Source organism: Ctenocephalides felis, unplaced genomic scaffold, assembly GCF_003426905.1.
Source record: "Ctenocephalides felis isolate EL2017-DRISC unplaced genomic scaffold, ASM342690v1 CF-g0.4_SCAFFOLD_03571, whole genome shotgun sequence".
Taxonomy (NCBI): domain Eukaryota; kingdom Metazoa; phylum Arthropoda; class Insecta; order Siphonaptera; family Pulicidae; genus Ctenocephalides; species Ctenocephalides felis.
Window position 1 is genome coordinate 48,150,628 of NW_020539725.1, and position 22,304 is coordinate 48,172,931.

At 28.6% G+C, this 22,304-nt stretch overlaps 6 protein-coding genes across 6 annotated transcripts in view; 2 read left to right on the forward strand and 4 right to left on the reverse strand.

Annotated features, from left to right (window-relative positions):
* Window positions 1-5,750, reverse strand: part of LOC113384428 (kinesin light chain-like) — a 76,143-nt gene extending 70,393 nt beyond the window's left edge. The window contains exon 1 of the mRNA XM_026622143.1: window positions 5,549-5,750. The gene's annotated coding sequence lies outside the window, so the exon portion shown is untranslated. The remainder of the gene's footprint in view (window positions 1-5,548) is intronic.
* Window positions 5,751-6,214: 464 nt separating this feature from the next.
* Window positions 6,215-6,992, forward strand: LOC113386845 (ragulator complex protein LAMTOR5 homolog). Its single transcript, XM_026624605.1, has 4 exons — window positions 6,215-6,348; window positions 6,549-6,610; window positions 6,678-6,792; window positions 6,866-6,992. Exons 1-4 carry the CDS (start codon window positions 6,314-6,316, stop codon window positions 6,921-6,923), a joined length of 270 nt encoding a protein of 89 aa, XP_026480390.1. The 5' UTR covers window positions 6,215-6,313; the 3' UTR covers window positions 6,924-6,992.
* An 85-nt stretch (window positions 6,993-7,077) lies between these two features.
* On the reverse strand, window positions 7,078-9,820 carry LOC113386176 (protein RFT1 homolog; the record flags this gene model as incomplete). The annotated part of the gene is made up of 9 exons (XM_026623973.1): window positions 9,697-9,820; window positions 9,078-9,280; window positions 8,812-9,001; window positions 8,392-8,691; window positions 8,147-8,322; window positions 7,949-8,036; window positions 7,628-7,881; window positions 7,254-7,503; window positions 7,078-7,194 (listed from the first exon to the last, which is right to left on the reverse strand). Coding segments are annotated over exons 1-9 (1,638 nt in total), but the record flags the coding sequence as incomplete, so codon positions are not given.
* A 1,131-nt stretch (window positions 9,821-10,951) lies between these two features.
* LOC113384661 (DNA polymerase zeta catalytic subunit) lies at window positions 10,952-15,918 on the forward strand. The gene is given in 2 exon segments (XM_026622411.1): window positions 10,952-14,237; window positions 14,240-15,918. Coding segments are annotated over 2 exon segments (4,878 nt in total). The 3' UTR covers window positions 15,832-15,918.
* Window positions 15,919-16,240: 322 nt separating this feature from the next.
* LOC113385058 (eukaryotic translation initiation factor 3 subunit F) lies at window positions 16,241-18,141 on the reverse strand. The gene is made up of 5 exons (XM_026622861.1): window positions 18,016-18,141; window positions 17,793-17,939; window positions 16,967-17,190; window positions 16,606-16,746; window positions 16,241-16,468 (listed from the first exon to the last, which is right to left on the reverse strand). The coding sequence occupies exons 1-5, from the start codon at window positions 18,122-18,124 to the stop codon at window positions 16,241-16,243; spliced, it is 849 nt and encodes a 282-aa protein (XP_026478646.1). The 5' UTR covers window positions 18,125-18,141.
* Window positions 18,142-19,036: 895 nt separating this feature from the next.
* Window positions 19,037-22,286, reverse strand: LOC113384634 (V-type proton ATPase catalytic subunit A; the record flags this gene model as incomplete). The annotated part of the gene is given in 9 exon segments (XM_026622379.1): window positions 19,037-19,605; window positions 19,765-19,954; window positions 20,094-20,300; window positions 20,517-20,712; window positions 20,807-21,133; window positions 21,373-21,497; window positions 21,570-21,721; window positions 21,821-21,958; window positions 22,141-22,286. Coding segments are annotated over 9 exon segments (1,574 nt in total), but the record flags the coding sequence as incomplete, so codon positions are not given.
* Between the last annotated feature and the right edge of the window lie 18 nt (window positions 22,287-22,304).

Here is a 22,304-nt window from a genome sequence, read left to right on the forward strand (position 1 = left end):
AATAAGTATAGTAAAGATTTGTAAGTTAGTTAAAAAAGTAAGTTACTTTTTAACTTCCCGTAGGGTAAGTTATAGTAATCGCAAAAAAAAATCGAAAATGACAATTTTTATTATATATCTGTACGTTTCAGAAGTTTCTGAACAATTTGGCATACCTTACAAAAAATGGATGGATGTGTGTGTGTGTGCGTGTGTGTTTATGTGCGGATACAAATTTTCGTCGACGATTTCGCGAACCGATTTGAATTAAAAAAAAATCATTCCCACTGATTAGGAGGCGTGCTGATTAGTTTTTGGCAAAGGCAGGTCTAGCCGTTTCGGAGATACGAGGCAAAAAGTGCTAAAAATGGTTTTTCAGTTTTTGAGATAACGGAGCGTCCGATTCAAATATTTCAAAAAACATTTTACTTGTTTTTACGAAATGAACAGCTAGTAAAATTTTTGTAGAGGCAGGTCCAGCGTCTCCGGAGATAAAATAAAAAAAATGTAAATAATAATGCCATTTGGCGGTCAAATATGAACATCAGACATATGTACATCGTATTATCAGGTATTTTCGACTCCAAATCAGCTATGCAACGTGATTGCTTAAAAAAATGTTCAAAATTAAAAAAAAAATCAAAATATAAAAAAAAAATTCAAAAAATTCAAAATTTCTCAAAAATCTAATTTTTTCAAAGTTTTTTTTTTGTTGAAAAAATTAATAATTTGCCTTAAGGCACGATGCCATGCACCACTAATTATTTTTTTTGAACAGCTGCAAGTAAACTCAAGAATCTACCAAGTGGAAAATGAAATAGTGGAAGTAGGGGCAAAATGCCATAGTGATTTGTTTTTAATGATATTATAACCAGTCTTAATCATCAGTCTTTTGATTAAATAAGGACTTTAATCATATTTATTTAAAAAAAACTGCAACTAATTACAAAAACCATATTGGCCAAATAATACCGAATAAATGACATTTAGATAAGAACATACTATAATTCTTAATAAATTTCATATTAATTATATTATTAAATTTTTTTAAGAAGGCCGTTCACAAATAAATCGTTTGGCCCTTTTTGGGGCATCATGAATGTGCCCAAAGGGAACAAATTATACATGGTAACCAGTGTTAAAAGAAAATCTTTGGCATCGAATGAACTACCCTGTAGTTATTGCTAAGAAGCACCTTTTCATTTTATCCGAAACTAAACAAAAATGCATAAATTATCAAAATTCCACCAAACACCTTATCATTGTAATAAAATTAATCAAAATTACTAATACTGAAATAAGTTCATCGATATTGACAGAAATAATTTTGAATAATATTAAATAAAACCCCAATTACAACTGATTACTGCGACAAGACTGTGACAATGACGCTCAACATCTGACAAGATTGCGATTATGGCTTTCGTTTCGCTTCGTACAGTACACAGAAACGTTACAAAAACTAACCAATTTTTAAATAATGCCACTGTCGTTTTGCCCATATATACAATTTTGTCCAATCAAATATTTAAAATTTTCTTAATCTTTTAAATAATTAGTCATCATTTTTCACTATCAAAAGATTTACCTTTGGTCATTTAAATTTCAATTAGAACCCAATGAGACTCTGTAAATTCCATTTTACAAAGGCAATATTAGGTATAATAATAAAAAGTCTCTTCACTTATTTTTTAATATTAAAATATTTTTCACAATTTCAAAAATTTCACAATTAGTGATCAGAACAAAAATTGAAGGAAATTATGAATTGAAAAAAATTGGTATGAAGAAAAAAAGTAGTTTTTCAAAATAAATTCTAATATATCAAAAAATGAGTAATAAGAATAAATTTCGCTAAAAATCTCCTAAAATCAACATGTGCCACATGAATCATCTTGTATATCACAACATGATTGTATGTAACGAATGTAGAAATATTTTATGACCATGAGAGTTAAAATTGAAAGTGAAACTATTTTATGTTAAAGTAAATTATGTTAAAGGCATAACATTGAGGTGAATGAAGTTTTGATAATATTTTGTTATATTAATTGTTATCCTTCAACACACATGTATTAAAGCAAATTGATAATTCATAAGGAAAAAATATATAAGGATTTAAATATAAATGAAAAATAAAACGATAGCCTCAAATCGTATATTTCTAGAATTTGATGTATTAAAAATAATTTTAAGATTAAAATTGATGTCAGAAAAGAAATTAAGAGACAAAACTCAATCGTAATAAATATAGAGAAGTCCAAATTCAATCAAATTCAAAATCGAATAAAACATTTTGGATTATATTGTTATACCCAACCTTTTTATACGACACAAATATCCTTATGAAAATGTCGAAGATTCTAGAGACCACGAGCAAAAACCAGTCAGATCAATTTAACAAAATATAATAATAGTTTAACTCTTAAATGATCATTATAACTTGCAAATAACAGTAATATGAATGAAGATCCACAAGTCGTACGCCTTAGGGATGGACTATTAGATTTCTACCCTAACATAATTTTATTAAATTTATATGGTTAATAAAGAGCCCAAACCAATAGGTTAAAACTTAACGCATTTTAAACTATTTAGCATTAATGATTCGCTATAATGCTATAAACATCTGGTTTATTCAAATATTATCAGTTGATTCAAGTATCATCAGTCGCCAGCTAACAATGCACTATATGCGATATATATATATATATATATATATATATATATATATATATATTAGGGTGGTCCTTAAAATGGTCATTTTCGAATTTCCTTGCTCCCAGGGGCTCAAATGGTTCCAAATAGATAAAAAACAATTCTCTGAAAGTTTTAGCTCTTAATATTAATATTTAGATGGAGCGCAATTCAATCAAAGTTTGTATGAAAAGAGCATGGAAAAAATTTTGAAAATTTAAAAAAAATGTTTTAGGTGTACCTAACTTAGCGACAAATGAATGAGTTTTATTCATTCATTTGTTCGCTAAATTACATCTAAAAAACATTTTTAAAATTTTTGAAAATTTTTTCATGCTATTTGCATACAAAACTTTGATTGAACTGCGCTCTATCTAAACGTTAATATTAAGAGCTAAAACTTTCAGAGAATTGTTTTCTATCTATTTGGAACCATTTGAGCTTATATATATATATATATATATATATATATATATATATATATCGACATATAGTTACATAGTTTGTGGCACGAAATATGTTAATATAAAATGTTATCTGAAGCGAAACGCTTCAAGTCACGGATCGACATTTACGTCTGTACTTATGGAATAAAAAATAATAATATACACCAAATATATATCAATGTGCATATACAAATACATTTATATATGTGTATATATGTATATATATATATATATATATATATATATATATACAAATGTTGATAGTTTTGTCGATGTTGATACATATTTGAAGTATTTTGCAGCCCAATCGTCAAATTAAAAGAAGGTTAAAATAGAAAACTTTATTCTATTAAACGTTTCGACACTTAATGTGTGTCATCATTCAGTAATCAAACACAAGAAAAACACAAAGAAATATAAAATTTATTAAACACTGAAATCACTAAAATATTAAAAACGTTTTTTTGCTCTGTATGTCGTTGAGCAATGAACACGCTTAATATGGGGAAATGATGTGCTAATAATTTTCTTGTAAATTAATTATTTATTAGTTATGTTGTTCTGTTGCACAAGTTTAGTGTTTAATACATTTTATATTTTTTGTGTTTTTCCTGGTTCGATTACTGAATGGTGACACACATCAAGTATCGAAACCTTGTGATTTTACTAGGCAATGTTTAATAGACTAAAAAAATTTTCTATTTTAACCTTCTTTTGATTCAACTATTAGGCTGCAAAATATTTCAAATATATAAGGGGGTGTGAGCGTGCAATAATTTTTCAGATGGTGATAAATATGTTAATAAAACAAAAAACCTTTTATCAGACATCCATCCAAATAATAAAATAGAAAGAAAACTAAGATGATTCTTAAAATAAATAATATACACCAAGTTTGATATAAGCCTTTGACATAAAACTATAACGACTTCGAAATCCCAGAGAAAAAAATCCTCAATATTATTATTCTTAATAATATTTGCATAAGAGTTCAAACAAAACTTGAATCACACTTGTTCCAAGGATTATAACAACAGATAAAAACAAATTATAGGTAACTTCTTCTAAGATCTATTTTTTATACTTATTTTTCAGTCCAGAGTTAAAATATTACCATTACTGAAGCTTTGAAATTTGTACCAGAACACCATGAAAGATTATTCAAAAACTCTTACACTAGATCATGGGTTATATTTATCTACAAAGGCTTGTACTTCCATTAACCTTTTGGCAAAGATTATAAAATAATAAATTTGTGCTACATAACTGGATGTAAATGCTCCCTTTTATACTTATTTGTACTAAATTTAGAATAACAGTAGAAATTGCAATCTAAACTTAAACTAAATTATACAAGTAGATTGTGAGTAGATATTATATGTGCAGTATGTACAAATTTAAAATGTAAGATAAAAATAAAATATATATAGTTATTTACATAGATGTTTATACTCATTTTTAACGCGATTGCCAACTGATTAAACGGTATGTAATTTTTCAAAATCGGTTTTGGATTTTTTGGACGAAAAAATATGCACATTTCTGTTTATTCTAAAAAGAACCCGGCCTATCGTCTTGTGAGCCCTTATAAAGAATTTTTAGGGGACATCGTCGAACAGCCAAATTTTGACTAACAAACACAAACATATGTTTTCACTTTTAGTGCCAAACGATTCACAATTATTTGGAATGTCGAGAAATCATAATATAGGAAAATCGGATTAAACAACAAATTGACGTTAACATAAATAATGAAATGTGGAAGTTAAAACTTGATTGGAACAAGTAATTTTTAACCATTATGGTAAATAAATAAAATATATTACCAAACAAAAGAACTAAGTTAATTAACCAAGTTATTGTCTGATAAGTACATTATTAAAAGTCACTCTCATAAGCTAACAACAAATATGACTTTCACGAATTGTAAGTCAGCAATTTTAACGAAGACCATTTTCTAAATAATTTTTACAATATATTTACAAAAAAAATCAATTTATAAGAATATCGTGATAGAACAGTTCTTATACAATTTTGCATGATTAAATTACTTTGTTACATTTTAATTACGAGTTTGTGCAATTCTTCGGTGTAGAAATCGGTGTCGCAACAACGAACATCAACAAGTAATCACGTTTAAATTTAATAAACAAACTAATCGGTTTTATTCATATAAAGGACAAACTTTTATATTAAGAACATACATGAACATATTTAAACAACAATAAAGTTACCGCATCTAGTAGAAAAAAAATGTGCGCAATGAGTCATGAGCGAAATGACGTATGGACTGCTAATTTGAGTCAAATGAATGATAAATTACCAATTCGTAAAAGAATTACTAATTTTTTTCCATAAAAATGTCAATATAAAAATTATACATTATAAAATAACTAACGGTGCATATAAAAATGACAAAAACTTACGTGTTGATCAAACTGCACAATGAGAATCAAATTATGAGTGCACAATAACCATTTGTAAACAGTATAAAATCACTTGATTTAATCACAAATGCAGTATATTATGTCTGCAAGTTTCGATGAAAATCACAACAATTACGAGAGATTACTTTTACGTTACTTTTACGAGCAAGTACATTTGACATACAGCCAATATGGCCTCCTGTGTTTCATATTAATATTGCCATAGTCGAACAAATTTCTGATCACATGTCGAAATAGGAATTTTGTTCGCAAATACTTTTAATTAATTATTAATAAGTTTCACAATTCTACAATTGTCATTTAAATATTTCTAAACTAAATGTTAAATCCCAAATTTTGCAAAAATCAAACATTATTATCAAATTGTGGCATATAGCTACATCTATTATTGAAAAGTTTAAGCAGTTATCCATCACCCTATTGTTTTGCAGTGATGGCCAACCTAACTTAATTGCCGCCACATTTGTATGATTCTGCTTAAAATATTATTTATTATGCTCTTGGGCTAATAAAAATTTATCTTTTAACATATCAATAAACATGACACAAGTTTCTATGTTTGATAAGATAATGTAATTCAATAAGTAGTATGATGCAAAGCTTGATTATCCCTGCTCGATAATCTGTCAAACTTTATCAATATGACTTTGCCTATATGATGCATTTCTTCTTAGAAACTAATGCAATTCTCAATGTGATATATTGATTTCTTGTTTTTTAATAGTCAGGAACTTGTACACAAATATGGAAAAAGCTTTAGACGAAGTAATGGATGATATGTGAGTTAGGTTATTTTTGACAAACTATTTAAAATCTTTCATTAGAATGTAATTTTCTTCTTTTCTAATTCGTTTTCACTTAATTGCCTCATAACTTGAAAACTGATTCAGGATGTCTCACTCCCTTCACATACCAATTATACATATTTTGTATCTACATTTTCTTTTATTCTTCATATACATTTTTTTTTTCAATATAGATTATCCAGACCAAATGTCACAGGATGCTTATTTGCTGATCAACAAGGACTATGTCTTGGATGTAATATTTTTTCATCTCAATTATTAAATTATTTTTCATATTTATATTAAGACTTTGTGTTTTGTAGCTAGGGGCAAAGTTAGTCCATCTACCACAGGATTTGTTGTGGCATTATCAGATTTATCGTGCAAAATACAGCCAAATGAAAAACCTCCAATAATACATTTGGAAGCAGATAACAGGTATAAGTTCATAACATTATACAAGAATATTACTATTACAATAAAACTTAATTCAACCTTGTGGTTTTACTAGGCAATGTATAATACAGAAACAGGAGAACATAACAACAGCAATTTTTAAAAGAATCTAATCGTGATAAATGGTAAAAACAAAATAATCATATAAAACATTAAAACATTAAAAAAATATTAGACACACAATGTATAAATTATTAAAAATGTTAATGAATGAAAAATGGTTTTAAATTATTATATTCTCTATTTCAATTTCTTTTTGAGAATTTTTTCATATCCTGCATGTATTAAACTTTTATTCTCATATCCCCAGACTAAAAGATTTATAGCAAAACAAATCATTCCTATAATAATATGAAATAACAACTGCCCAGGAATGAGTTTTTCCTGCAATATAAAAATACGCTTTTGCCACATGTTTTAAAAATATTTATAATATTAGTTACCTCTGATATTTTAAGTATAACTCCGAATACTATCAAGCATGTCAAAAACTTTGCTCCAGGAAATATTCTGTATAATGGATTTTGTTTTACGTCTTTATACCTATCCGCAATGAAGTGTATGCTATGGCAAATTCGTACAAACATATTGAGACAATTTGCAAGAATAAATCCAACTGGACCAAATAAATATGTAAACACATACGACATTGTAAGAAAAGATACAGAAAATCCCAGCAAGTAATAGTTATATCTGAAAATAAATGTGTATTATATATTTTTCTAAGCGTTAAGATTTATTCACTCAACAGATTATTAATAGAATACTAATAATGAATATCATTATGTACTCATTAGTAAATCTATGTGGCACTTACTTGTCTAGTTGTTTGGATGTCATTGTTGCAAAACTATAACATTCAGTAACGCCATTTACTGCAAGCAACACGATAGCTAAACAATGACATCGAAGCAGTAATATTGGTAATCCGCCTTCAACAAAATCAGCACCACCATATAATAATAATAATGAAGCAGCATAGCTCTGGCCATATACCAAGACCAGCAAACCAATGGAAGATACTACTTTGCACAACTGGGTAAGTACTTCTGTCGACTCTGTAACTTTTATCTAAATAATATAAATATTAAACCTCATAATATAATTATTTAGTTCAATTTGTACAAAATTTCTTTACCTTATCTTGCATGCTCAACTTGTCATCTCTATTAACCATTTGAGTGAAATAAAAGTAACCACTGTCTTCTATAGGTTTGAAAATAAATCTTAAATAAAAAACATTATTTTTATTATTAATAACAAATAAAAGTTAATTTGTGTTAGGAACAACTAAAATGCAATGAATGCTCTATGATAAATCCTATGCATTATGTACCTTGCTGTGATACTGCCTAAATTATTCACAATATCATAAGTTGCTTGATCACTGAAAGACAAAACTGGGCTAATAGACATCACATATTTTTCACCTTCTGTAAGAATTTGTTTAACTATACATTGTTTTGCAAAACTTCCTGTTAGAATTAATAAATCCTTATTGAAGATTGAACCCTAGAAAATTAACATAAATAACAATTATTAAAATATACAATAATATTTGAAAGAAAAAAAAGATAATACCTCATTATCCAAAGTGCCAGGTAAAAATTGAGCTACAGATGCAAATGGAAAATCATCCATATTTTCAAAATATTTATCTAATTGTGGATTATTTAGTGACTCATTCTTCTTTTTAATTAATCGATATTGTTTCAATTTCTTTGTGTACCAATTAAAATACAAAAGATAGCAAAGCAATAAAATTACCGCACACAGTACTTGGGCAATTGAGAATGCATATAAAGCATTTTTCTTATTGTGTAATACAATGCAAATAAATATTATTGTTCTCAGCCCAATACTTATGATTTCACACACAATCTGTAATAAATATCCTTAAGCTTTCAAAATGTTATGCAATCAATTTTATAGAATATAAAATAATAATATTGAAATTAAAAAAAGACGCTAATAAATGTTTAAAATATTTAAACTTAATACCTTAAGTTTGACAAAGCAAAATATTTGGCCTGTTAAAAGCAAAGGTTGTGCTGAAAGTTCAATTATACATGAAATAACAATAGCATAGCATGCCATAACATATTGGCTTGCCAATTCATCTTCAACAGGCGGTAGAATATAAACCCATATATACAGAAAAAATATGCTCAAAACCATACAAACAGGTACTCTGAAATAAATAATAAAATTATTTATTCATTTTTCGAAATCACTTAATCAAATAATGCATTACCTGACTTACTTACGTAAGCCATATTTGATTAATTAACTGTGGCCATTTTCTGTTATTAACATTACTTATACAAGACCTTAAGAATGGCTCTCGACTTAGAAAAAGCAATGTACTTTCTAATAGCAAGAGTCTTACATTCATTATTCCCAAGATATGTCTTCCTACATATCGTAATATAAAAGCATTTGTGGCAAAAGTGAGACATCGAAAAGCAATCTGCAAAATAACTTATAATAATGAATTTTTAATAAATACTTGATTTTTACGTAAATAACTTGTAAATTATTGTTTGAAAGTTAATATAATATCAATTTGGAGAGATTATTAGTTAATTTTAAATAAAGATTATGTATTCAACATAAATAACATAGTTATACTGGTTTCCATGTATAAAGAATTCTTTATATTAAGTTACTATATAATTTATACACATATATCATTTATTAAAAAAATATTAAGCATTATAAAACATGTTTCTACAGTATTAAATTCTTGGCGATAAGTATCTCTTTTGTTACTATTACATTTTGCTATTGATATTTGAAATATATATTTATATAGAAAATAAGATCAATGTTTGATCATGACACAACAAGAACGCAATTAAATTTAATTCTAGAATTTCTACTTGCCTGAACAATAATTGTGAAAGATGCATTTTCAAGACTACTTTTCAATATGTTACGAGACATTGCAAATAATATCGTATTTTTGAAATAATTATAAATAATCTGATATATTAATAAGAAATCGCTATATTATATTGTATATTCAAGTATTATCCTTGAAAAACATTTTAAAATCATAGAGAAAACGATATTTATTTAAAAATTGCACATAACTATTCGAGTTCCTTATCAATATCTTTAACATTAGATAAATTTTGGCATTTTTCCTCGAGCTAAATCAAGAACATGCTAATTTGACATTTCTCGACTGTTACAGTGTTATTATTATTATTATATTGTCTATGGTGTGAAGTTGCCGCCGAAAAGAGAGTTTTGAAAAAGTCAGGTTAGGTTAATTGACGTTTGTAAAAGTCAGGAATTAATTTTTAGTATTTATTTATTAAATTTTAACATTATTTTAAATATGTTCCGAGATTGTGTTAACTCTATCTTAAAAAAAAAAACACAATTATTTTCATTTAAGTGATTTATAATATCGAAGCTTCAGATTATACAAATGGAAATAGACTTCATTTATATATCTTTAACGGTTTGTTCAATATTATAAACTATTACAAATACATTAAGTGTACATATTGATTGAGCAAATTAATTTTTGTAATACTATTTAATATAAAGCATTTTTTATATCAGATAAAAGAACTCGATCATTTTATTTCAACATACATTTTACCATTACATGTATTCCAGTACAATAATTCAATCATTTGCTAGCCATTTGTTGATTATATACATTATAATTTATTTATTAAGTAGTTTTTATAACTAAATACTTTAAAATATTGATTTAATATTTCACATTATCATGAAGTCTATTCGTAGTTCCATATTCACATTTCATAATGGATTAATTTTGCATTTTATTCTGTTATTTTGTATCAAAATAAATTTAGATCATAATCAACAATTATGATGTCGGTCTTTAATTAAAACACTGTAGTTCTTGCAAAATTTGAAATTTTAATCATTTTTTATAAGAAATTTGAACAATATTAACAAACGTTCAAATTTAATATTATTTTAAATTGTTATTTAAAGTATTTGCATATTTTTCCAGTAGTATTATGTGTATGTACTGATTGCTTTTAAAATCTAATTTTAAGGTATATTATTATTTAATATTGTGAATGGTAAAAATTCTACATATTGTTGACTTTATTGTTATTAATTTGTTTATTAGATGTAAATAATTTTAAACATGTTATCTGTACGTATAGTTAGTGTTGATCATTATATGGCTAAGCCTATAAAGGAAATGGACCCAGTATACTCACAATTTAGAAGTTCTGAAATAAAACAAGTGCCTGTAATTCGAATATTTGGATCAACTTCTCTTGGCCAAAAAGTTTGTTTACATGTTCATGGCGTCTTTCCATATTTATACATACCTTATGATACGTCATGTAACGATCCTGATATGCTTATGTATCAAATACTCAACAGCATTGAAAAAGGTTTAAATATATCATTGAGAAATGCAAGTTCAACTACACATCACATTTTTAAAATGACTCTTGTAAAAGGAATTCCTTTTTATGGATATCATCCTAAAGAACATAAATTTTTGAAAATTTATTTTTATAATCCTATGCTAATAAAACGAGCTGCAGATTTGTTACAAAATTCTTCAGTCTTGGGACAAGCTTATCAACCACATGAGTCACATGTGCCATTTATTTTACAATTTTTTATTGATTATAATTTATATGGAATGAGTTTTATAAATGTTACAAATGTAAAATATAGACAAAATAATAATCTAGAATTATCTCAGGAACAATTGCTTCCACAAAGTGTTGAAAGAATGAGCAGAAGTGAATTGGAAATTGATTGTCTCGCAATGCACATAATGAATAGATATGATATTATTTCTGGTAATTTAGCAATAAATCCTGGTTTGGCCGCCATTTGGGAAAATGAAAAAACCAGAAATAAACTACTTAATTTATCTGAATATGAAGCATCGCAACAGGATAAACAAGTAATTAATACTAAAAGTGAAGTATTTTTTAAAAATCGTTTAAAACAGATTCTTCTAGAGAGGGAAGCACATTCTGAAACATTAAATGAAACCGAATTGTCAGGTTCTGTTTCTAATAGTGGTAGTATTTTAGAAAATACAATTTACCCTGAAGAAAATAATGATGATACTTTAATGAATGCATCTCTAATAGATGTTGACCAATCATCTCTCGAAACTGAAAGCAAGCCAAATTTGGAAATAATATTAGATGAACAAGATAAAAAGTTATTAGATATTTTGAAAGATCTTGAAGAGAATGCGCATATTGAAGATGATAGCATTTTAGGAACTCAACTTTCAATTGGAAGTGATTCTAATATTATTGATAAAGGTGAAATTGAAGCAAGTGCCTTTTGTGAAGATGATGAACATGATTTAAGTATGGCCCTTTCATTGGATCAAATGGCTAATCAAAAAAATGATGAATGGATTGAAAATAGCCAAACTAATAATATTTGGGAAACCTCTTTTTTGGACAAGGATGATCAAGAGAATAATATATGTAACAGTCAAGAACCTATCAAAGCATGCTTTATCAAAAAAGAAGAATTAACAAGTAGTAAATGTGAACAAACTAAAACTAATTTGGACCTTTTACGAAGTGCTTCCGTAATGAAGAAAGAAAATATTTCTATTGATTTTAATGAGCTCTTAACTATTACACCTCTTGATGTTCCATTAACAAGAAACAAATTAATATCAAGTCTAGATGATTATAATATACCTGAATGTGATAATATCAAGCCTTTTTATAGCAATCCTGAAGATGCTTCTGCAAAACGAGAAGTGGGTCTTATAACACTAAAAATTCCAACAAATGCAATAAGTGATTTGGAAGAATTTCAAACATGTAGTGATTATCAACTTCAGAATTGGCGTTCTGAAATGTTCAAAGAAATGAATTTAACTAGTGAGTCTGTCAACACCAGTGCTATTAATATATTTTTATCATCGGAATCTAAATGCACTATCACACCACTTACAAGAGTACCTAATGCCAAAGAAGTTTCAGATTGGGTGAAAGCTAAAGACTTATACTTGGAGCTAAATCAAAAAGAAAACAGTAACAAATCTTCAATCAAACCCATTATTTTTAAATTTTCTATACCTAATAGTCCATCAGAAGAAGCATTAAATTGTAGTTTGAATAGTTCCATAAATTTATCACCCTACACACCTTCATCTCTTAATTATTTAAGTCCTCTAAATGAAAAATTATGCAGTCAGGACAATTCCAGTACACAAATAATAAAGAAGGCACAACATAAACCTAAAAAATCTAAAAAGAGACTATTCAATAAAATTTTGGATGAGAGTTTAAAAAAATCAGATGAGCAAGAGGATTATTTGCCATCTTCCGAAAATAGTTTGTCTCAAAACAGTGAAAATATTTCTTCAAACGATACAGTTAAATTACTTTTAGAACAAAGTGAGTATGTACGTGGATTAATATCTCCCACTAATTCAGGAAATAATTCAGAAGACACTATTGTTGCTTTAAACAACACTCATGATATTCATATGGGAGAAGCAAACTTTAAACAAGTTAAAACTGTTTGTGATCATCAGTATCTTACACTACTTTGCTTAGAGTTACACATTCAAACTAGACAAGATCTTAAGCCAGATCCTGATGTAGACCCCATAAGAGCTGTATTTTATGCAATTACTAATGATGTACCGGAAGATTTTCAATTAGGTACAGCTGAACATGGTGTCATTGTTGTGGATTTTTCACAAGATCCAAATCAACAAGAAACTTATTTGAATGGAATCAACGAATCCACAAAAAATGTAATACACACTAAATGTGAATTGGACCTAATTCAGGAAGTAATAAATTTGGTAATAAAATGGGACCCTGATATTCTAGCTGGTTATGAAATAGAAATGCTATCATGGGGCTTTTTAATACAGAGATCTTCAGTGTTAGGCATCAATATTACAAAAGAAATACATCGCGCTTCAAGTACCAAGCATAATGAAAAACAGTGGGGGGATGATAATAATGAATTAATAACAGTTACAGGCAGAATAATGTTGGACATTTGGAGACTATTAAGGCACGAAGTTGCTTTAACAAATTACACATTTGAAAATGTTATGTACAATGTTTTACAACAACGAGTACCTAAGCATTCTTTTAAAAGTCTTACATTTTGGTGGGAGCACCCAACAGCACTGTTTCGATGGATTGTTGTAGAATACTATTTATTGAGAGTGAAAGGCATAATAAAACTTTTAGATCAATTGGATTTGATAGGCCGAACTTGTGAATTAGCACGATTATTTGGGATTCAATTTTATGAAGTTCTTTCAAGAGGTTCACAATTTCGTGTAGAGTCCATGATGTTACGTTTGGCTAAACCACTAAATTATGTAGCAATATCACCCAGTGTTCAACAAAGAGCACATATGAGAGCACCAGAATTTTTACCATTAATACTTGAGCCAGAATCAAGATTTATAATGATCCAGTGATAGTTCTAGATTTTCAAAGTTTATACCCTAGTATGATAATAGCATATAATTACTGCTTCTCTACTTGTTTGGGGCGTGTTGAACATTTAGGAAAATCATCATTATTTGAATTTGGAGCTGCCCAGTTGAAGGTCTCAAAACATATGTTACAGAATTTAGTGGCAAAAGATAAAATAACTATTTCGCCTTGTGGTGTAGTGTTTGTTAACAGAAATGTTCGATTAGGTGTTCTACCTAGAATGTTGCAAGAAATATTAGATACAAGGCTCATGGTGAAGAAGTCCATGAAACAAAATACAGAAAATAAAGTATTGCAAAGGCTATTACATTCACAACAACTAGGTTTGAAATTAATTGCAAATGTAACTTATGGTTATACAGCAGCCAATTTTAGCGGACGCATGCCTTGTATAGAAGTTGGTGACAGTGTAGTCGCAAAAGGAAGAGAAACTTTAGAAAGAGCCATTAAATTAGTTGAAAATACAGAAAAATGGAAAGCAAAAGTTGTATATGGTGATACTGACTCCATGTTTGTTTTAGTACCAGGAAGGAGTAGAGAAGTTGCTTTTAAAATAGGGGCTGAAATAGCAGAGGCAGTGACCAATGAAAATCCTCATCCTGTTAAATTAAAATTAGAAAAAGTTTATCAACCATGTATCTTGCAAACCAAGAAACGATATGTTGGATATATGTATGAATGTCCTTCTCAAACAATACCTGTCTACGATGCCAAAGGTATAGAAACTGTTAGACGTGACGGATGTCCTGCCGTAGCCAAAATTCTTGAAAAGTCAATAAGAATTTTATTTGAAACCTGTGATGTGTCAAAAGTTAAAGCTTATGCACTTAAAAAATTCGGAAAAATTCTAAATGGTGAATTGTCATTGCAAGATCTAGTTTTTGCAAAAGAATTCCGCGGCCTACATAGTTATAAGCCTGGTGCTTGCGTACCAGCACTAGTTTTAGCTAGAAAATGGATGATGACTGATAAGAGGTCAGAACCCCGTCGTAGTGAACGAGTTCCATATGTAATCATTAATGGGTTACCTAATACTCCACTTATACAACTGGTAAGATCACCATATGACTTATTACAAGATCCAGGATTGCGAATAAATGCTATATATTACATTACTAGAGTGATAATTCCACCTCTAAATAGATGTTTACTACTAATAGGTGCAAATGCCCATGACTGGTTTGCAGAAATGCCAAGGATAACAAAGCAATATTTACCAACTATGAACACTGCTGTATCAACATCAAAGAAAAGTACAGTTTCTCAATATTTTTCTATTGAAATTTGTGCATCATGTGGAATTGAAAATAAACATGGCATATGCAGCGAATGTTTGAAGGATGGTCAGAAAACAAGTTACATCTTGAATGAGAAATTAAGGTGTTGGGAAAGAGAGTTTGATAATATATTAAAAGTATGCAAATCTTGTTGTTACAGACATGAAAGTATAGAATGTATTTCTTTAGATTGTCCAACATTTTTTAGACAGAAAAAAGCAGAAAGAAATTGTCAACAAACAGCATATGTTAGATCTCTATTAGATAAGTTTTTGTGAACCAACGTGATTGTGATAATAAACTAGTCATTTATAGAATTGAGTTGCAATTTAATGCAGAATAAATATAAAACTAATTTGTAAAAAAGGAGATAATAATCATGTAACAACTAATTATATTATCTAAACTAATTGAAATGCACTTAAAATTGAAAACTAAGCAGGATTTCAAGAAATATTCATATTATAGATGATGTTATATGCAACCCAACTTTAAGCTAAACATAATGCAGTTTAGTGCTATGATGTGAGAAAAAACTATAATAAAGGATAATTATATGTGTTCTTTGATGAAAAGTATTAATTAAATAATATAAAATCTTTATTGAAGACTTTATATTTCATACAACTTTGCAATAACAATAATTAATGTATTTATTTTTGATATACTTCGAAAAGTCTATCAAAATTACAAAGTTGTCAATAAAGTTAATTTCTCATTCAGCTGCAATTGAGTTTTAATTAATTGTGAAAGAGTTACCACCATAAGTAGATCCTTAACATTAGAGTTAAACATGTTATTGAACTGTTCAGGAGTCATTTTAGGTACAGAACTCACTAAATCCAGAAGTGCTCGTCCGACTGCATTATCAGGTTCTTTTCGGTCATTGAGGACATCTTCAACATATGCGAGAACCTGTTCAAAAAATTTAATTTATTAATTTTATTACTAAATTATTGTTTCAATCATAGTAAGTCTCAAAATCAAAATTGATCAAAGCAATGAGTTTATCTTTTTTAAATAAATGATGCTAACAATACTTCTTAAAATACCTGTTCCAATAAACCTTGCAATTTGGATGATGCTTCAGCTACTTGAGCTAAATCCATCATTGGCTGAACTGTTCCTGCACCAGCACGATTACGCCCACTACTGGCATTCATTGTCTTTTGGCATAGCTGTAGACCAACAACCTGAAATAATAAAGAAATAAAATAAACCTGCTTGAAATTACAGAAATAGATATATTACTGTTACTATTACTAAAATGTGATGAATAAAGTTGTATAACTAATAATTGCCAATGTTAAATCAGTGAAAGCAGTGATGCTATTTAAAATCCATCAACAATTCAAAAACTTATAATAAAACCAACAATTTATGCCAAAATTAGATTGTAATTATATGACTCACCTCTGGTTCATAGCAAGCAACATCAACATTGATGGGTGTAAACATGGAACCAGGTTTTCCATCAGGCACACCTAAAGTAACGCATACATAGCCACGTAGACCCATGCGTGCGCCCTGCAGGGACGTATCAAGTGTTAAATGTACAGGATTTGTGCATTCCCGACTGTAGTATTCATGAATGACTGAGGAATGGTTTGTAACTTCATTGCCTGTAGCCCACCAACCTGTAACAAAATATTGAGTAGCTAAATAAGCTGAGTCATAGTTTCAGAATTTCAAAAATTGTAGTCTAAAACTGTCAATATAAGAAACACTAGTTTATTATGATAAATTAAATAGCAAAAATATGATTGTCAGAATTGTTAATATAATAAGAGCAAAGACTTGCATTAAATTTTATTTTATTTTATAAGTATTTTTAAAATAGGAAAGTCAAATCCTAGAAGCAAAATATACTATTAAAAGTTTAACAAAACGGCGTTGAAATGCTACCTCATTATTAAGATTTAGTCATTAATATATAAAGTGAAACAAAATACCCAAACAATAAATTGATGGCAAATCTCAGACCCATCAGGTATTAAGTTCTAAAAACTCAAACTGTTCTGAATTTAGCATTACCTTCGCTTAGGAACAAATTGCATTTTTTTAATTCACATTAGGCCGTATGGTCATTTAGCCTTTATAAAGAAATGTAAATTATATATAGATAAACTACTCGTAAAACAATGCTGCAGATTGATCGATGCCTCGACACTTAGAAAACAATTTATAATTTATGATCACTTTTCTGAAAGTGCCAACCGGCCGAAATGCTAGTACTAACCTACAATATTTTCGGTTGCGTTCACCCTTCTATTCAAATCATATACATCCAAAGCATAATTCAATTCAGCTTCCACTTGATCAGCATGCTCTTTATGTGGTACACAAAAACAATTTGTTACTTCTACAACACCTTTGTCCACAGTACCTAAGGGGTTAGAACAAATCATGAAAATAACTTTTTGGTAATTAATATATATTATTTATACAACGAATAAACGCACCCAAAAGGGTTCCAATAACACGCAATGAATCTGCATTTCGCCTTTCATAAGCATCAACTATTTGAAACAAAACAACTGGGTGAACACGCACTGTCAAGTTAAGTTCCATTTTTGCAAAAGATAAAAGGAACGTAAACGCGGATGCTTTTAGGTAGGTGGCTCCAAAATATATTAATAGTCTTACTTCACGCTATTCAAATTTAGCGGATGATTCAAAAACTTCGAAGAAAACGATATTTTGAGAAGACATGAACTAGTTTTGATTTCTATATAATAGTGAGCGTTAAATAAGGAGGAAACAAACACTTATATAATAAAAACGTTTATAATTTGATTTCAAACTTAAGGTTTTTTTAAAACATTCAATTTTTTATGTTTACAGTCACATTCCAAAAATCATTTAATAATTGTTTTAACAATCAATAATTATTTAATAGTTTTTTATTATATTTTTCGTTCCATGATTTTGAAAAAACTGTACAATAAATCATACATTCTTCTATTTTCTTTAACTTAATGATATCATTATGATTAAAAAATGTATTGCTTTCTGTTTCTACATAAATTAGTTAACTATTGTATTTAATGTTAGAATGTCAAAAGCGTATAATTTTACTGTGAATTTTTTTCATATTAATAAGTATTAATCACAAAACAAAACGCTGTTTGAAACTGTACCCCAGACCACCCCAGACATTGCATATACGACCTGGAAATATTATTTGTATTATATATATCTATATATATATATATATATATATATATATATATATATATATATATATATATATATAACATGGTTTAATTCTGAAATATATATCAAATTTTACAGGCACTAATTTTCAAATATAAGAATTTTTCAATTAAAAACAACAAATTATAACATTTGAGTTATTTATTGTAGATTTGAATTATTTAATACAACTATATATTCCAATTATTGTGGAGTTGATTTATTGTTATAATTTGCTACTGTTTATATCAATACAACAATAAACATACAAAGATAAAACAAATTACAATTATAATCCACTGATAAAATTTTATTACTAACAACAATGTTGTTATAACAATTATTGCATCCAAGGTTTATTTTAATACTGTGTAATACATAAACAATCGTTTGAGAAATATGAACAACAATTTACAAATAAAATATAACACCTACAAACTATAATATGATACACTGCAATTAAAAATATTACCTATTAAAGAAATTCTGTAAAACAAAATTACACTTTAGGTTAGAAGATAGAGTGGTGTGGTTCATTCACAGATTTATAAAGGCTCAGCCTATAATTTGCATATAATGCCATTTTGTACTGGAATGCTAAAGTAATGAATTTTTGTACAAGGCTGTCCTCTACTTTTGGAAGTAAAATGAATCATATGGACATGAATATCAAGTTTAGAAAGATAAATACACAAATAATAGATTCCAATAGTAAGAATTAAGTAAAATATGAAGCCATATGTACATATTATATTCACAATAATCTAATCTTCCAAGTTGCGGAATGCTTGCTGTAAATCCTCATGTAATTGATCAAAATCACTCTTGATCTTTGCCTCACCATCCTTGACTGGGTCCTGCAATAATAAAATGGTTAATAAAACTATTGCATAACAAATATATAATATTTACATTAATCTGTTGTAAGTTTTAAATTTATTTAGTTTAATAGTATTGTAAAGGTATTTGTAATTTTTAATTGTGTAATTTGCTCAATTAAGAAAATTAATTGTTACCTTGAACTTCATTGAGGACAACTGATATAGAATATTGCCCATAGCATCTCTAATGGTATTCCAGGTAATCTTGTTTTCACTTTGTGCAGTAGATTCAACTGCGTATTTTGCCATATCATAGAAAGCAATAATGTTACGTAACATACCAACTGTTTTATAGAAGGGGCAGAAACGATCATATGATGAGTAGCTGAAGAAAGACACAATTATGAAATTTTGGCACTATTGATAAATTTAATGTTTAATAAAAATATAGCTGATGATTTCCTGATATATTGGTATATCATGCAATATAATTGATAAAAATATAATGAAGGCAATTTATATACCTGTTCTGCTGTAGGAAATCGTCTTTCAAGAGCTTGGCAACTTCAAGTGTGATCTTGTCAGTTTCCGCCAAGGAGGCTTTACCAACCAATTGTACAATTTCTGATAAATCTTCTTCTTCTTGCAAAATTTCCTTTACCTTTGTACGTAGGGGCACAAATTCCACGAAGTTTTTGTCATAGAAGTCATCCAAAGCACGCATATATTTACTAAAAATTTAAATGCTTACATGAAATAAGAAAAAAAAACAACTAAAAACTAATGAATTGATTTCCAAACAAGATTTCTATTGAAAAAAAAAATAAAGATATTAACATCTAAATTTATATGTAAATACTTATAATATAACATAGTTATGAAGTAATTTCAATTTTAACTGTTTGTAATTTATTATATATATTATATTATATCGAAATTTAACAAACCTGTATGAAATCAACCAATTGATTGAAGGGAAATGTTTCCTTTGAGCTAATTTCTTATCCAAACCCCAGAACACTTGTACAATACCCAATGTAGCTGAAGTGACGGGATCTGAGAAGTCACCACCGGGTGGTGATACAGCTCCTACAATTGATACTGAGCCTTCACGTTCAGGATTACCCAAACATTTTACACGGCCTGAAAAAATATTTTTATGTGAGTAAACAAATATTCTGCATTCTGCAACATATATTTTAATATGAGTTGTAATTAATTTGAATCAATTGTTTACCAGCGCGTTCGTAGAAAGAGGCCAATCTAGCTCCCAAGTACGCCGGATAACCGGAATCGGCAGGCATTTCAGCCAAACGACCTGAAATTTCTCTCAAAGCTTCAGCCCAACGAGAAGTGGAATCAGCCATCATAGATACGTTGTAACCCATATCACGGAAGTATTCACTGAGGGTGATACCGGTGTAAATGGAAGCTTCACGAGCGGCGACAGGCATGTTAGATGTGTTTGCGACAAGAGCAGTACGCTTCATAATAGATTCAGTTACGCCGTCGATTTCAACACTCAATTCAGGGAAATCACGAAGTACTTCAGACATTTCATTACCTGGGATGAAAATTGAATTTAACATGGTTTATTTGACATAACATAACAAAGGATTAAATCAGCTAGATATCCACTAGAAAGTTTTTTGAATTTTAAATTCAAAGTAGTTTTTATTGATATACCATAAAAGTCACTCAATATTATCAAAGATTTGTTGAATGTGTGGATTTTAATAGAAACAAGTATCAGACTTGAAGTATGCAAAAAATCACTAACTATATAAGTTGAATAATACAAACCTCTTTCTCCGCAACCAACATAAATGATGACATCAGAGTTAGAGTATTTGGACAAAGCTTGTGAAATGACAGTTTTTCCACAACCGAAAGCTCCAGGGATGGCAGTGGTTCCTCCCTGAACACATCTGAAATTTAAGATATTCTTGAATATTCAATACATAGAGTACTTATCATTGTGATAAAAAAATAATATTTACGGGAACAGAGAATCCAAGACACGTTGTCCAGTTAACAATGGGTGGTTTGCGGGTAATTTCTCAGTTACTGGTCTGGGCTGACGTACTGGCCATACTTGCAACATGGTGTACTTTGTGCGTTCTCCATCAAATTCAGTTTCAAGTACAACATCCTAGCAACAAATATTATAATGTAAAAATCCAATAAATATTGAATTTATTACTTCAATTCAATTTTTAATAGTTATTTTATGAAATGAGATGATACTTACATCAACGGTGTATCTGCCCTTAGCTGCCATATATGTCACGGTACCCTTGGCTTTTGGTGGCAACAACATCTTGTGTTTCACAAGAGTATTCTCATGAACTAAGCCATACAAATCTCCTCCAGTAATATGGGATCCAATCTATAAAACACATTTATTATAACAAACAATAATTATCGATATCACCAAAGATGATTATAAGTCAATTTTGCGAATGGTTATTTATCAAATGACTTCAAATTTTTAAATCAGTGCAGCTATTCTTGAGAAAATTTAATTTCATTTCAACTATTGGAATAGTATTAATAAAAAGCTTTACTTACTCTAATGTTCATTGGATCAAAGTCCCAGGACTGTGTTTTTGACAGAGCAGGAATATTAACACCCTTGGGAATGTAAATCGATTGAGTTAACTCATTAATATCTTTAAGTGGACGTTGGATACCATCAAAGATACTTCCCAAGATACCTAAGTGAATTAAAATTA

Bases quoted from the DNA above. Each gene is read 5' to 3' on its own strand.
- LOC113386845 (XM_026624605.1), top strand. From the start codon at position 6,314: ATGGAAAAAGCTTTAGACGAAGTAATGGATGATAT. The intron at 6,349-6,548 runs GTGAGTTAGGTT...TTTTCAATATAG, and splicing joins GACGAAGTAATGGATGATAT to ATTATCCAGACCAAATGTCA. The intron at 6,611-6,677 runs GTAATATTTTTT...TGTGTTTTGTAG, and splicing joins ACAAGGACTATGTCTTGGAT to CTAGGGGCAAAGTTAGTCCA.
- LOC113385058 (XM_026622861.1), bottom strand. From the start codon at position 18,124: ATGGAACTTAACTTGACAGTGCGTGTTCACCCAGTTGTTTTGTTTCAA. The intron at 17,940-18,015 runs GTGCGTTTATTC...CTAACCCCTTAG, and splicing joins TGTTATTGGAACCCTTTTGG to GTACTGTGGACAAAGGTGTT. The intron at 17,191-17,792 runs GTTAGTACTAGC...ATTTTGTTACAG, and splicing joins CGCAACCGAAAATATTGTAG to GTTGGTGGGCTACAGGCAAT.